The following is a 16,747-nucleotide window of genomic DNA, read 5'->3' as shown; positions in this document are numbered from 1 at the left end:
CAACTATTTCAGCACCATTTCGCGCTGCTCTGAGATAAGCATGGGGAATGGTATTGATAAATCAATGAGATTTTTATTTTCACTGAATCTCCATTTGGGTATTGGTTAGACTACAATTAGGGTGTAGAAATGTTAGGATTATATTGCTCTTCACTCGCAGTCACTTAGTAGCCTACTCCCAACCGGTCACGTTGTACAGCGCCAACTTTTGAAAGCCAGTCAACGCTCCCCCCCACCCCCCCGTGTTAACACAACTTTTTCTCTTTTTCTTATTCTCCTATTTTCTTCTCGCTAAATAAAAGGTACTGTAGTTGCCCAGATACTTCCCACCTTTCCCTCAGCTATACATCCAAGTCTCTTCCTATAACATCTGCCTCCGTCTAATCATTGTTTAGTGTTACTGAATCAGGCGCTGTCTGTCAGATGTATAATCTTTTGTTTTTCTTGGAATAGAAACACCATAATTTTAATCAAATGAATTAAGCTACATTTCTTAATCAATCCTATATGCTATGTTCTTACAAAAAAAAGGTTTTAACTTCTCTAGGGTCAGCGGGACGAAATCGTCCCACCTACGTAACAGCCAGTGGAATCCTGTGGCGCGTTATTCAAATACCTTAGAAATGCTATTACTTAAATTTCTCAAACATATGACTGTTTTACACCATTTTAAAGACAAGACTCTCGTTAATCTAACCACACTGTCCGATTTCAAAAAGGCTTTACAACGAAAGCAAAACATTAGATTATGTCAGCAGAGTACCCAGCTAGCATATAATGTCACAAAAACCCAGAAGACAGCTAAATGCAGCACTAACCTTTTGATGATCTTCATCAGATGACACACCTAGGACATTATGTTATACAATACATGCATGTTTTGTTCAATCAAGTTCATATTTATATCAAAAACCAGCTTTTTACATTAGCATGTGACGTTCAGAACTAGCATACCCCCCGCAAACTTCCGGTGAATTTACAAAAAATGTACTAAATTACTCACGATAAACGTTCACAAAAAGCATAACAATTATTTTAAGAATTATAGATACAGAACTCCTCTATGCACTCAATATGTCCGATTTTAAAATAGCTTTTCGGTGAAAGCACATTTTGCAATATTCTCAGTAGATAGCCCGGCATCACAGGGCTAGCTATTTAGACACCCAGCAAATTTAGCACTCACCAAAGTCAGATTTACTATAAGAAAAATGTTATTACCTTTGGTGTTCTTCGTCAGAATGCACTCCCAGGACTTCTACTTCAATAACAAATGTTGGTTTGGTCCCAAATAATCCATAGTTATATCCAAACAGCGGCGTTTTGTTCGTGCGTTCAAGACACTATCCGAAAGGGTAAAGAAGGGTGACGAGCACGGCGCATTTCGTGACAAATAAATTCTAAATATTCCATTACCGTACTTCGAAGCATGTCAACCGCTGTTTAAAATCAATTTTTATGCCATTTTTCTCGTAAAAAAACGATAATATTCCGACCGGGAATCTGCGTTTAGGTAAAAAGAGGAAAGAAAATAAAGCACGGGGTCGACTCGTGCATGCGCCTAAGCCCATAGTACTCTGATCGGCCACTTGCCAAAAGCGCAAATGTGTTTCAGCCTGGGGCTGCCTCGATATCATTCAGCTTTTTCCCGGGCTCTGAGAGCCTATGGGAGCCGTAGGAAGTGTCGCCTTACAGCAAAGATCCTCAGTCTTCAATAAACAGAGACAAGAAGAACAAGATCTTGTCAGAGAGGGCACTTCCTGTAAGGAATCTTCTCAGGTTTTTGCCTGCCATATGAGTTCTGTTATACTCACAGACACCATTCAAACAGTTTTAGAAACTTTAGGGTGTTTTCTATCCAAAGCCAATAATTATATGCATATTCTAGTTACTGGGCAGGAGTAGTAACCAGATTAAATCGGGTACGTTTTTTATCCGGCCGTGTCAATACTGCCCCTTACCCCCAACAGGTTAACTTCTCTAGTACAGCCAATATTAAAAATGTTAACGTTTTCTCAAAGATGCCCTCTGGTGGTCAAACTAGCAAACTAGCATTAATGGCAACAATGGCTGACACTTAAATAACGTGCCGTAGAAGTCTCCGGCAGCCCGCAAGCTGTGTTGCAGTACGACACAACTTTTAAACAAAGAACCACTGTAAATCCAGTCGGCTAAACACTCCAATCAGCCTACCCAACTGCTCGGAGGCGTCCGCCTGGTCCTAAAGCACACTCTTGCCGTGTTTTGTATTACATTCCAATGACAAAAATGCAATTTCAGAATGTCAGGGGGACATGTCCACCCCCGTCCCCAATGAAAGTTGCACCCCTGGAACCATGACATGGTTAATGACAGCTCATACAGCTGCCGACAATACAAACACATTGTCATGGTGTGTCCTTCCCAGAGGCGTCAGCATCAGCAGCAGCTTGAGCAGAATTCAAGTGGATCACTATAAATAAACTGTCTCTGTTGCCATGCTCCAATGTGTATACGAATTGCGACGCTAAACATCAGCTCATTCGGACAGCGACGCCATTAGCTGCTGTTATGAGCCTATAGAGGGTAACAGAGGATATGATCAGAGAACAGCCTATTTATTGTTGGTATACATGTGTGTGTGAGACTGTTCCCCTTTCTCAAGGTGTGTGCAGGTGCGCGCGCACACAGAGGGAGCCAGAAAGCTTTGTGGGCGGTTAAGGTCACCTTGGAATGCAAATGCAGTACACTGCATGAACCCTTGGCAGCCGTATTAAAATGATCACCTCCCCCCTTCTGAACACTGTGCTGTGGGTGCAGCAGAGCAGTGCATGCTGCTGAGGAGAAGAGCCGCAGTAACAGTAGTATATCTCTGCTATCACATCTCTGCATTGACCTTGGCCTTTTAGAGGGGGTCAGAATTGCGCAGTGGCCTGATCGCTACTGTTGGTCTCTACAGGGAAGCTTTACTGGTCGTGGGAAAGAGGCAGAGAGAATAGCAGAGAGGTGTTCGCTAGATAGATATTTTATTGAAGACCGCAAAGAGATGACGGATTGTTTGACCTGTATGTCCTTGACTGTAGTTTCCACATGAGGTTAACACCAGTATCATATTGTATCCCTCACACACTTGCACACCGTGCTAGTTTTGTGATCTGTGAAGCACTGTCCCTAATGCTCACTGTAATCTGTGCAGCAGTGAAGCCGTTAACTATTGATTTATGCCGTCAAGCAGGGAAGGCAAGCAGCGGGAGGGAGGGGGGCTATGGCAGTGGGGAAGTAGTAATGCATTCTGGTCTAGGTTCTATAGGTCTCAGCAGTCATCTATCTCCTCTCTGCCTCGCCCTCCCTCCCTCCTTCCCTCCTTTCCACTCTGCACTGCATTGAGAGAAGCATGTGGAGGAGAATTGTAAATGTGCTGTGCTCTGAGTGTGTGTGTGCAGCGTGAGCGTGTGTGAGAGGGAAAGCGTTTCAGAGAAGAAGAGCCGAAGCTAGGAGAGGGAGAGAACACGAATGCAAGAGGGGAGCGCCTGCCTCACTTCCGTTGTCATAGCGTGCGGGCGTGTGAATGTGTGTGTGAGCAGTGTGTGTGCCCGCTGCAATGCTGAATAAGGACAATCGCTGCTGCCTCCGCCCCCCCGCGCCAGGATGATGTAGCGGCCCAGGGTAGTGTCGCGTCTCGGGGAGCGCCGGGCCTGCAGAGCAGAGAGGAGAGAGAGGGGGATGAAGGGCCGGGGCTGCTGGGAACCAGGGACGGTCCGCTCCTTCTGCAACTCGGGCTGCCTCAGTAAACTGAACCAGGGTCAGTACAGCAGCTACAGCTCAGCCTCAGGAGGAGACAGCCTCCACACTCCTCTCACACCACCCCGGAGGAAAACTTCGGCCTGCCACCTCCTCCACCTCGTATGTCTCGGAGGTATCCATCCATTTATCCATCCATCTCTCTATATCGCACCGGCGCTTTCTGGCTTTTGGCTCTATTCGGTGCTGCCTGGGTCCGACTGCAGCCTGGCCGGCGTTAGTGCTTTGGACCATCCACAGCAGCAGCAGAGTTGAGATGGGTGGACCTGCGTTCATGGGGACGCAGCCTCCCCTCCCACTCCTTTCCCTCCCTCCCTCTCTTCCTCCTCTCCCTCCCTCTCTTCCTCCTCTCCCTTCCTCTCTTCCTCCTCTCCCTTCCTCTCTCTCTCTCCCATTCACTCCCTCTGTCTTCCGGCTGCTTCACTTTGTGTTTGCACGTAGAAGTTATGGAACTTGCAACATGCTAGCTAGCCCCTAGCTATGTATATCTGCATGCCATAGTTGTCTGTGCATGTACAGTATGCGAGTAGAGTGTTAATAGTAGCAGTAGTCCACATATGATGATGACATTGAGGATTGTAAAGATGCTAGCTCTGGCGGCTCCCTGGGTCCTAGAGCCCCTCTCCGCAGAGTCATGGAGATGATGACCACACTTATGCAGTTCAATGCAGTGTGTGATACTGCACTGTAGTTACTGTACCAGCATAAATCTACTTTGGGTTACTTTTATATTTATTTTCTGGGTGTAAGTTTTATAAATTAGTCTACTTTATCACCCTGTGAATATGCAATTGATTTACATTATGTTTCTGTTAGGGGATTACACATTTCTAACAGCAGTTTATCAGTCCAAGGTTAGATTTGGTTCTTAGTTTTGAAACTTTATTTGGGGAACTCCAGCTGTGTGTCAGAGTGGGCCTGTGTAACTAACCAAGCATGGTATGTGTGACTGTTGATGCAGGCCTGTGTAACTAACCAAGCATGGTATGTGTGACTGTTGGTGCAGGCCTGTGTAACTAACCAAGCATGGTATGTGTGACTGTTGGTGCAGGCCTGTGTAACTAACCAAGCATGGTATGTGTGACTGTTGGTGCAGGCCTGTGTAACTAACCAAGCATGGTATGTGAGGTGAGGTGATGGGGATGGGGATGAACCCATTCATGGACTATACAGTTTGTGTGTTGAGTGAGTTGAGCTGTGGTTGAAAGTTAAAGTTTGTATTTTTTATTGTCATAATTTGGTCCTTTGATTGGTCAGTCTCTTATACCGTAAAGCAGGGGTAGGCAATGCTGTTCTGGAGTGCCGCAGGTACTGCCGGATTTTGTTCCAACTGGGCTAATTGATCAGTTCAATGATTGCCTAATTCCGCACACCTGGTCTTCCAGGTCAGTTAAATCTAAAACATGAAGTGCTTGCGGCCCTCCAGGACCAGGGTAGCCAAACTACCCCTGCCGTAGACTCTACTGCACAATGACCATGTTTTCTCTCTCTCTCTCCATCCCTCCATCCCCCTCTCTCTCACTCTATCCCTCTCACACACACACACACACACACACACACACACACACACACACACACACACACACACACACACACACACACAGTTTTTTCCCCCCAAAGACTGTAAAAATGGGACCTGATGCGTCTCTGCTTGTCACTCAGCATTAAGGAGGTAGATTGGGGTTAAGGCCCTCCGATAGACTAGCATCTTGTCTAGTCTATCACACACATAGACTAGCATCTTGTCTAGTCTATCACACACATAGACTAGCATCTTGTCTAGTCTATCACACACATAGACTAGCATCTTGTCTAGTCTATCACACACACAGACTAGCATCTTGTCTAGTCTATCACGCACACAGACGAGCATCTTGTCTAGTCTATCACGCACACAGACGAGCATATTGTCTAGTCTATCACGCACATAGACGAGCATCTTGTCTAGTCTATCACGCACACAGACGAGCATCTTGTCTAGTCTATCACGCACACAGACGAGCATCTTGTCTAGTCTTACCGTACCGGTAAGGAGATAGTCTCCTGCTCCTATGAGCTGTTCCAGCTTGCACAAGGCTACTTACTAGGGCTGTGACGATACCAGTATCCAAGGCTACTTACTAGGGCTGTGACGATACCAGTATCCAAGGCTACTTACTAGGGCTGTGACGATACCAGTTTCCAAGGCTACTTACTAGGGCTGTGACGATACCAGTATCCAAGGCTACTTACTAGGGCTGTGACGATACCAGTATCCAAGGCTACTTACTAGGGCTTTGACGATACCAGTTTCCAAGGCTACTTACTAGGGCTGTGACGATACCAGTTTCCAAGGCTACTTACTAGGGCTGTGACGATACCAGTTTCCAAGGCTACTTACTAGGGCTGTGACGATACCAGTTTCCAAGGCTACTTACTAGGGCTGTGACGATACCAGTATCCAAGGCTACTTACTAGGGCTGTGACGATACCAGTATCCAAGGCTACTTACTAGGGCTGTGACGATACCAGTATCCAAGGCTACTTACTAGGGCTGTGACGATACCAGTATCCAAGGCTACTTACTAGGGCTGTGACGATACCAGTATCCAAGGCTACTTACTAGGGCTGTGACGATACCAGTTTCCAAGGCTACTTACTAGGGCTGTGACGATACCAGTTTCCAAGGCTACTTACTAGGGCTGTGACGATACCAGTTTCCAAGGCTACTTACTAGGGCTGTGACGATACCAGTATCCAAGGCTACTTACTAGGGCTGTGACGATACCAGTATCCAAGGCTACTTACTAGGGCTGTGACGATACCAGTATCCAAGGCTACTTACTAGGGCTGTGACGATACCAGTATCCAAGGTTGAAAGTAAGGTGGTCCGGTATGGTGTGCCGGCAAAATAAATAGTGGGGGTACGCCATACTGGTAAGAAATGAATCTACTTTCCCCCCTGCCAGTATTGCAATATGTTTTCCATAGCATAACTGAAAACACTAAGCAGACTAAACTCTTGGTCCTTTAAAAACCTGCTGTATGTAAAATATTCAGCTATAGCTTGGAAAGGAAATGTGACTGAATGACAACATAATGATGTTTGTTTCCAGCATTAGGGCTGTTTTCCTAAAGAAGTTACATCCTTGCCACGATACTGATATGGTCCTGGCCCTACTACTCTCAGATAAAACCATGTAGAACTCAGTACAGACTGTTTCAGTGTAACTGACCGTCATCTACAGTCGTTGCATGAAATTTCCTTCTGGCCTCTTGAATGGCTATATCTCATTAACCCTGCCATCATGCCTGCTGCAGAACCCTACAGCACCACTGTGGGTTCCCAGGCCAGTCTCCCACACTTTCCCTTCCCAGCATGCCCTCTCACAAGGACGAGGAGGTGCCACTGAGGTGCTGATTTTTCATTTACATTTGACATTTTAGTCATTTAGCAGACGCTCTTATCCAGAGCGACTTACATTGCATACATTTCATACATTTTTCCCCCCGTACTTTAGAGGAGGAACACAAATGAATGTCCATGCCTGTAGAGAGGGAGGGAGAGCAGAGGGCAATTTCACTGAGAGGGCCCTGATGTAAAAAAAGGCTTTTATAAATACATTTGATTGATTGATTGATTGATTGATTGATTGATTGAGTGATCAAAAGGAGTGCACTATATAGGGTATAGGGTGCCATTTGGGACAGAACCTGAATGTGCTGTAGATCAATCCATATATTGGCTCTCTAAAATGTCCCCTCCTTGTATAGGAGTCTTTACAGCGCCAGGCAGGAAATATCATATCGGCCCTCTGTCTAATAAATATTCATATGGATTTATTTCAGATCCCTTTTCAGCACTTTTTTACAATTACATTTTACATTTGTTTTCATTGAAAGCTGATCTTTTGCTTTCTGGTAAAATGTGAGTTACGTGGCCCCTTGGTTTGTTCTTATATAGTGTTGAATATTCTAGTAGAAGTGTACTGCGGAGGTTGGGGGGACAGTGATGGGTTGCTCTGCACAGTTCCTAATTTGGTTGCTTTGAGCCGGGCGCTGTGTTACTGGGTTTAACCTGCCGTCTCCTCCATTTGTCTTCACTTGATGCATCTCAGGGGAGCCCAGCAGCCAGTTAGCAATTACTGCTCAGGATTACACTCTCGTCCCTCTCCTGGCCCAGGACACACCGCTCACACTCTCTCTCCTCTATCCTCTCTCCCCTCTCTCCTCTCTATCATCTCTCCCCTTTATCCTCTATCATCTCTCCCCTCTATCATCTCTCCCCTTTATCCTCTATCATCTCTCCCCTCTATCTTCTCTCCCCTCTATCCTCTCCCTTCTATCCTCTCTCCCCTCTATCCTCTCTCCCCTCTCTCCTCTCTCTCCTCTGTCATCTCCCCTGTATCCTTTCTCCCCTCTATCATCTCTCCCCTATATCCTCTATCCTCTCTATCCTCTCTCCCCTCTATCCTCTCTCCCCTCTATCCTCTCTCTCCTCTGTCATCTCCCCTATATCATCTCGCTCCTCTATCCTCTCCACTCTATCCTCTCTATCCTCTCTCCTCTATCCTCTCTCCTCTATCCTCTCTCCCCTCTATCCTCTCTATCCTCTCTCCCCTCTGTCATCTCCCCCCTATCCTCTCTCCCCTCTATCCTCTCTATCCTCTATCCTCTCCCCTCTCTCCCCTCTATCCTCTCTATCCTCTCTCCCCTCTATCCTCTCTCTCCTCTGTCATCTCTGCTATATCCTCTCTCTCCTCTATCCTCTCTCCCCTCTGTCCTCTCTCTCCTCTGTCATCTCCCCTCTATCCTCTCTCCTCTATCCTCTCTCCTCTATCCTCTCTCCCCTCTATCCTCTCTATCCTCTCTCCCCTCTGTCATCTCCCCCTATCCTCTCTCCCCTCTATCCTCTCCCTCTCTCCCCTCTATCCTCTCTCCCCTCTATCCTCTCTCCCCTCTATCCCCTCTCCCCTCTATCCTCTCTCCTCTCTCCTCTATCCTCTCCCCTCTATCCTCTCTCCCCCCCTATCCTCTCTCCCCTCTATCCTCTCTATCCTCTATCCTCTCCCCTCTCTCCCCTCTATCCTCTCTATCCTCTCTCCCCTCTATCCTCTCTCTCCTCTGTCATCTCTGCTATACCTCTCTCTCCTCTATCCTCTCTCCCCTCTGTCCTCTCTCTCTCCTCTGTCATCTCCCCTCTATCCTCTCTCCTCTATCCTCTCTCCTCTATCCTCTCTCCCCTCTATCCTCTCTATCCTCTCTCCCCTCTGTCATCTCCCCCTATCCTCTCTCCCCTCTATCCTCTCCCCTCTCTCCCCTCTATCCTCTCTCCCCTCTATCCTCTCTCCCTCTATCCCCTCTCCCCTCTATCCTCTCTCCTCTCTCCTCTATCCTCTCCCCTCTATCCTCTCTCTCCTCTCTCCTCTATCCTCTCCCCTCTCTCTCCTCTATCCTCTCTATCCTCTCTCTCCTCTGTCCTCTCTCTCCTCTATCCTCTCTCCCCTCTATCCTCTCTCTCCTCTGTCATCTCCCCCCTATCCTCTCTCCCCTCTATCCTCTCTCCCCTCTATCTCCTCTCCCCTCTATCCCCTCTCCCCTCTATCTCCTCTCCCCTCTATCCCCTCTCCCCTCTATCCTCTCTCCCCTCTGTCCTCTCTCTCCTCTCTCCTCTCTATCCTCTCTCCTCTCTATCCTCTCTCCCCTCTCCCCTCTATCCTCTCTCCCCTCTATCCTCTCTCCCCTCTATCCTCTCTCTCCTCTGTCATCTCCCATATATCCTCTCTCTCCTCTCCCCTCTATCGTCTCTCCCCTCTCCCCTCTCTCCCCTCTATCCTCTCTCCCCTCTATCATCTCTCCCCCCTATCCTCTCTCCCCTCTGTCATCTCCCCCTATCCTCTCTCCTCTCTATCCTCTATCCCCTCTCCCCTCTATCATCTCTCCCCCTATCCTCTCTCCCCTCTATCCTCTCTCCCCTCTGTCATCTCCCCTCTATCCTCTCTCCCCTCTATCCTCTCTCCCCTCTATCCTCTCTCCCCTCTATCCTCTCTCCCCTCTATCATCTCTCCCCCCTATCCTCTCTCCCCTCTACCCTCTCTAGCCTCTCTCTCCTCTATCCTCTCTCCCCTCTATCCTCTCTCTCCTCTGTCATCTCCCCTATATCATCTCGCTCCTCTATCCTCTCCACTCTATCCTCTCTATCCTCTATCCTCTATCCTCTCTCCTCTATCCTCTCTCCCCTCTGTCATCTCCCCCTATCCTCTCTCCCCTCTATCCTCTCTATCCTCTATCCTCTCCCCTCTCTCCCCTCTATCCTCTCTCCCCTCTATCCTCTCTCCCCTCTATCCTCTCTCCCCTCTATCCTCTCTCTCCTCTGTCATCTCCCCTATATCCTCTCTCTCCTCTATCCTCTCCCCTCTATCCTCTCCCCTCTATCCTCTCTCCTCTATCCTCTCCCCTCTATCCTCTCTCTCCTCTATCCTCTCCCCTCTCTCTCCTCTATCCTCTCTATCCTCTCTCTCCTCTCTCCTCTATCCTCTCCCCTCTATCCTCTCTCTCCTCTCTCCTCTATCCTCTCCCCTCTCTCTCCTCTATCCTCTCTATCCTCTCTCTCCTCTGTCCTCTCTCTCCTCTATCCTCTCTCCCCTCTATCCTCTCTCTCCTCTGTCATCTCCCCTCTATCCTCTCTCCCCTCTGTCATCTCCCCCCTATCCTCTCTCCCCTCTATCCTCTCTCCCCTCTATCTCCTCTCCCCTCTATCCTCTCTCCCCTCTGTCCTCTCTCTCCTCTATCCTCTCTCTCCTCTCTCCTCTCTATCCTCTCTCCTCTCTATCCTCTCTCCCCTCTCCCCTCTATCCTCTCTCCCCTCTATTCTCTCTCCCCTCTATCCTCTCTCCCCTCTATCCTCTCTCTCCTCTGTCATCTCCCCTATATCCTCTCTCTCCTCTCCCCTCTATCATCTCTCCCCTCTCCCCTCTCTCCCCTCTATCCTCTCTCCCCTCTGTCATCTCCCCCCTATCCTCTCTCCTCTCTATCCTCTATCCCCTCTCCCTTTCTCCCCTGTATCCTTTCTCCCCTCTAGCATCTCTCCCCTCTATCCTCCCCCCCTTATCATCTCTCCCCTCTATCATCTCTCCCCTCTATCTATCCTCTCCCCTCTATCCTCTCCCCTCTATATCCTCTATCCTCTCTCCCCTCTATCATCTCTACCCTCTATCCTCTATCCTCTCCCCTCTCTCCCCTCTATCCTCTCTTCTCTATCCTCTCTCTCCTCTGTCATCTCCCGTATATCCTCTCTCTCCTCTATCCTCTCCCCTCTCTCCTCTCTCTCCTCTATCCTCTCTCCCCTCTATCCTCTCTCCCCTCTATCCTCTCTCCCCTCTATCCTCTATCCTCTCCCCTCTCTCTCCTCTCTCCCCTCTATCCTCTCTCCCCTCTGTCATCTCCCCCCTATCCTCTCTCCCCTCTATCCTCTCTCCCCTCTATCCTCTCTCTCCTCTGTCATCTCCCCTATATCCTTTCTCCCCTCTATCCTTTCTCCCCTGTATCCTTTCTCCCCTCTAGCATCTCTCCCCTCTATCCTCCCCCCCTTATCATCTCTCCCCTCTATCATCTCTCCCCTCTATCTATCCTCTCCCCTCTATCCTCTCCCCTCTATATCCTCTATCCTCTCTCCCCTCTATCATCTCTACCCTCTATCCTCTATCCTCTATCCTCTCCCCTCTCTCCCCTCTATCCTCTCTTCTCTATCCTCTCTCTCCTCTGTCATCTCCCGTATATCCTCTCTCTCCTCTATCCTCTCCCCTCTCTCCTCTCTCTCCTCTATCCTCTCTCCCCTCTATCCTCTCTCCCCTCTATCCTCTCTCCCCTCTATCCTCTATCCTCTCCCCTCTCTCTCCTCTCTCCCCTCTATCCTCTCTCCCCTCTGTCATCTCCCCCCTATCCTCTCTCCCCTCTATCCTCTCTCCCCTCTATCCTTTCTCCCCTCTATCCTCTCTATCATCTCTCCCCTCTATCATCTCTCCCCTCTATCATCTCTCCCCTCTATCATCTCTCCCCCCTACCCTCTCTCCCCTCTACCCTCTCTCTCCCCTCTCCCCTCTACCCTCTCTATCCTCTCTATTCTCACTCCTCTATCCTCTCTCTCCTCTATCCTCTCCCCTCTATCCTCTCTCTCCTCTGTCATCTCCCGTATATCCTCTCTCTCCTCTATCCTCTCTCCTCTATCCTCTCCCCTCTATCCTCTCTCCCCTCTATCCTTTCTCTCCTCTATCCTCTCTCCCCTCTCCCCTCTCCCCTCTACCCTCTCTATCCTCTCTCTCCTCTATCCTCTCTCCCCTCTATCCTCTCCCCTCTCCTCTCTCTCCTCTGTCATCTATCCTCTCTCCCCTCTATCCTCTCTCCCCTCTATCCTCTCTCTCCACTATCCTCTCGTCCCTCTTTCCTCTCTCTGCTCTGTCCTCTCTCTCCTCTGTCCTCTCTCTCCTCTGTCCTCTCTCCCCTCTGTCCTCTCTCCCCTCTGTCCTCTCTCCCCTCTATCCTCTCTCTCTCCTCTGTCCTCTCTCTCTCTCCTCTGTCCTCTCTCTCTCTCCTCTGTCCTCTCTCTCTCCTCTGTCCTCTCTGTCCTCTCTGTCCTCTCTCTCCTCTGTCCTCTCTCTCCTTTCTCCTCTCTCTCCTTTCTCCTCTCTCCTCTATCCTCTCGTCTATCTAGTCTCTCTCTCTCTATTCTCTTTCTCTCAAACTCCCTCGCTCAGCTCCCTGTGTCTCTCTTCTCCTTGATGAATCTGACTACTCTAAAAACAGACAGACACACAAGTACATACTAGTCCGTCGGTACTACTAAATATAACCTACTCTCCAGATTTCATGGGTAGTTATGTATTACCTACCAATGCACCATTTCTCCATCCATGGCCTCCTTTAACCTCAGGTGTGCGTGTGGTTTGGGATGTGAGCTGAGCTGGATGAGGTAGAATAGCTTGAGTCTGTACTTGGTATATACTGTATATGGAGCTGAGCTGGATGAGGTAGAATAGCTTGATTCTGTACTTGGTATATACTGTATATGGAGCTGAGCTGGATGAGGTAGAATAGCTTGATTCTGTACTTGGTATATACTGTATATGGAGCTGAGCTGGATGTGGTAGAATAGCTTGAGTCTGTACTTGGTATATACTGTATATGGAGCTGAGCTGGATGAGGTAGAATAGCTTGAGTCTGTACTTGGTATATACTGTATATGGAGCTGAGCTGGATGAGGTAGAATAGCTTGAGACTTCAGATATTTTTTACTAAATCAGAGAAGAAAACATGCACCTAAAAATTCAGTTCAGCTTTATTTTCTGTACTTGGTATATACTGTATATGGAGCTGAGCTGGATGTGGTAGAATAGCTTGAGACTGTACTTGGTATATACTGTATATGGAGCTGAGCTGGATGTGGTAGAATAGCTTGAGTCTGTACTTGGTATATACTGTATATGGAGCTGAGCTGGATGAGGTAGAATAGCTTGAGACTGTACTTGGTATATACTGTATATGGAGCTGAGCTGGATGTGGTAGAATAGCTTGATTCTGTACTTGGTATATACTGTATATGGAGCTGAGCTGGATGAGGTAGAATAGCTTGATTCTGTACTTGGTATATACTGTATATGGAGCTGAGCTGGATGTGGTAGAATAGCTTGAGTCTGTACTTGGTATATACTGTATATGGAGCTGAGCTGGATGTGGTAGAATAGCTTGAGTCTGTACTTGGTATATACTGTATATGGAGCTGAGCTGGATGAGGTAGAATAGCTTGAGACTGTACTTGGTATATACTGTATATGGAGCTGAGCTGGATGTGGTAGAATAGCTTGAGACTGTACTTGGTATATACTGTATATGGAGCTGAGCTGGATGTGGTAGAATAGCTTGAGACTGTACTTGGTATATACTGTATATGGAGCTGAGCTGGATGAGGTAGAATAGCTTGAGACTGTACTTGGTATATACTGTATATGGAGCTGAGCTGGATGAGGTAGAATAGCTTGAGACTGTACTTGGTATATACTGTATATGGAGCTGAGCTGGATGAGGTAGAATAGCTTGAGACTGTACTTGGTATATACTGTATATGGAGCTGAGCTGGATGTGGTAGAATAGCTTGATTCTGTACTTGGTATATACTGTATATGGAGCTGAGCTGGATGAGGTAGAATAGCTTGATTCTGTACTTGGTATATACTGTATATGGAGCTGAGCTGGATGTGGTAGAATAGCTTGAGTCTGTACTTGGTATATACTGTATATGGAGCTGAGCTGGATGTGGTAGAATAGCTTGAGTCTGTACTTGGTATATACTGTATATGGAGCTGAGCTGGATGAGGTAGAATAGCTTGAGACTGTACTTGGTATATACTGTATATGGAGCTGAGCTGGATGTGGTAGAATAGCTTGAGACTGTACTTGGTATATACTGTATATGGAGCTGAGCTGGATGTGGTAGAATAGCTTGAGACTGTACTTGGTATATACTGTATATGGAGCTGAGCTGGATGAGGTAGAATAGCTTGAGACTGTACTTGGTATATACTGTATATGGAGCTGAGCTGGATGAGGTAGAATAGCTTGAGACTGTACTTGGTATATACTGTATATGGAGCTGAGCGGAGATGGGATCTGATAGGATTTCTGAAGTGGGATCATTTACATTTTTACATTTTAGTCATTTAGCAGAAGCTCTTATCCAGATCGACTTACAATAGCAATTAGGGTTAAGTGTCTTGCTCAATGGCACATTGACAGATTTTCAGCTTGTCGGCTCGAACCAGCAACCTTTTGGTTACTGGCCCAATGCTCCTGCCACTAATTGTAATGGGTTCTCTGCAAAACAATGCATTGATTACTGATTAGGGTCACTTAAAATGGTATTTGGTACTGTATCTTATAAACACATGAGCCATTATATGATTTATGCAGTGAGGATGTGATTCTTCACATTATTTATTATGATGAACTGTTAAAAATTATCTCGTTATTACCTCATCATTATCCCATCATTCTATGTCTAGGCCACCCAGAGACTAAAGTACAGCTGTCTTCCCTCTGTCTGTTTGGTGTGTGAATGTCAGTGTTAACACACAGAGACAGGCTTCCTGCATGACTCCATGCGTGCTCCTGGGGTAGAGCAGATCTCCATGCTCGTGGATGTACCCTGAGCCAGACCACTGATCTGACAGCACATCCTCAGGAAGAGCTGGAGACTGGGTCTGTCAGTTTAGTAGTACTGCACTGCTCTCCTAATTACTCAATCTCTCTCTCTTTTTCTCTCTCTCTCTCTCTCTCTCTCTCTCTCTCTCTCTCTCTCTCTCTCTCTCTCTCTCTCTCTCTCTTTCTTTCTCGCTCTCTGTCAGACCAGACGTGAGAAATTAGCGGTTTGCATGCTAAGAAGGATGTGGAAGGTAGAGGTTATTGTACATTTAGTAGTGGGTTTACTTGACGTGTAACAACTAGGTTTTTTTACAGGAAGATCATAGACATCAAGATCGGCTGAAATTGAGGCATAAAATCAGAGCAGTAGAGGGAGCCTCAGCTTTCTATTGGTCTCTGTAATAGGTGTTCTCTGAGGTGTGGGGAGGAGGATGACACGTCGCCCTTGAGTCGTGACTCATGTGATTATCGATTCTCTCACTCTGTGTCGTCGACCTTGCTAAGGAGAGCCATCCCACCACATCCGTTGTCCTGTGCATTCCGAGGGGTGGGGGGGGCTGAGCACGACACTGGGTGTAGCAGTACACTGCACCATCACAGCACAGCTCCTCATTACCTGCAGAAGATTACCATTAACCCCCCACACAACTCTCTGTGTACCCTGGGGCTGCTAGCCGTGCCATGTGTCTTGTATTTCTGATTGGTTCACTGATCAGCCACTCATATCCTGTAATCTAATGTTGTTTGAAATGCCTTTCCTTTGTTTTATATTTCATTTCATTTCCTCTGTATGTTTGATAGATGATCATCATGACAACTTCACCTCTGGCTCACTACCAAACGAAGTCCCCTTCTGTGTAACAGCTAAAAACATTCCAGCTTTAGTTTCTCCACATCCTAATGTCCTAGCTCTTATTATCCAAAGAATACCAGTACTCCTCCCCTCTGCGATTTCACCCCATGAAAGCAGTGTTTGTGTTCCCAGCAGGCAGCAGCCTCCCCATTAGCTATGAGGTGAGTGTACTGATGATGGTAGGGTGGTTTGACTTTGTTATGGATTCAGAGACTGCATGCCGGGGGCCCGGAGGTGCCGGAATGGCAATTAGTTATGCAGACAACCTGCTGTAAGCAGATTATCCATTAAACACATAGGCATAGTCCTTGGTGCATGTGACAGTTTATTTTTAAGTGCCATCACTTGGCTGGTGAACTCCTTGGCAGTGAGTTGTGAATAATGAGAGCAGGGCTTTGCTGCAGAGTTCCTTTACTCTACCTCCGCTCTAAACTTCTACAATTTACCTGCCTCAACTACCTGTCCCAAACTCATTCTCTATCGCCTCCTTTAGTGAGTGATATAGGCTATGTCAGCCAATAGTAGAGGCCTATCAGAGACCTACAACCAATCACGGCAAAGCAACAATTTCGGTAGCCCTGGCCTAAAATGATATCTGTATAGCAACATGGACAGTTAAAACTTAATACAGACTTAATACATTTATTTTCTCCTCATAAACAGTTTAAGCCCAGTCTGATCATACCCTGGCCATATCCTGTTCCTGCCTGCTGGTCTATTTATTCCTTCCCTGCAGCCCCACTTAGGCCTCTCATCTTGGGATGTCCTGACGTTACCCTGCCTGCTTCGCTCAGCTGTAATTTCAGTCTGTAACTGCCAAAATAAAGGAAACACCGACATAAAGTCTGTTAATAGGGCATTGGGCACTACGAACCACCTGAACAGCTTCAATGCACCTTGGCATGGAACTCATTGGAGGGATTCTTCCATAAGAAATTCCAT

The 16,747-nt window shown here is 47.3% G+C and overlaps 1 protein-coding gene across 3 annotated transcripts in view; it reads left to right on the top strand.

Annotated features, from left to right (window-relative positions):
* Positions 1–16,747, top strand: part of LOC106580333 (oxysterol-binding protein 2) — an 89,005-nt gene that overhangs the window by 39,243 nt on the left and 33,015 nt on the right. Inside the window, exon 1 of one of the 3 annotated variants that reach the window (XM_045703158.1) lies at positions 3,358–3,895. The exons of the other annotated variants lie outside the window; for them this stretch is intronic. Within the exon in view, the coding sequence (XP_045559114.1) occupies positions 3,703–3,895 (193 nt within the window). The 5' untranslated portion in view covers positions 3,358–3,702. Of the gene's footprint in view, positions 1–3,357; positions 3,896–16,747 lie in introns of those variants that run through there. 3 annotated transcript variants of the gene reach the window in all.

Source organism: Salmo salar, chromosome ssa20, assembly GCF_905237065.1.
Source record: "Salmo salar chromosome ssa20, Ssal_v3.1, whole genome shotgun sequence".
Lineage (NCBI taxonomy): Eukaryota > Metazoa > Chordata > Actinopteri > Salmoniformes > Salmonidae > Salmo > Salmo salar.
Note: the sequence above shows the minus strand (reverse complement) of the source record. Positions and strands in the feature narration are given on the sequence as shown.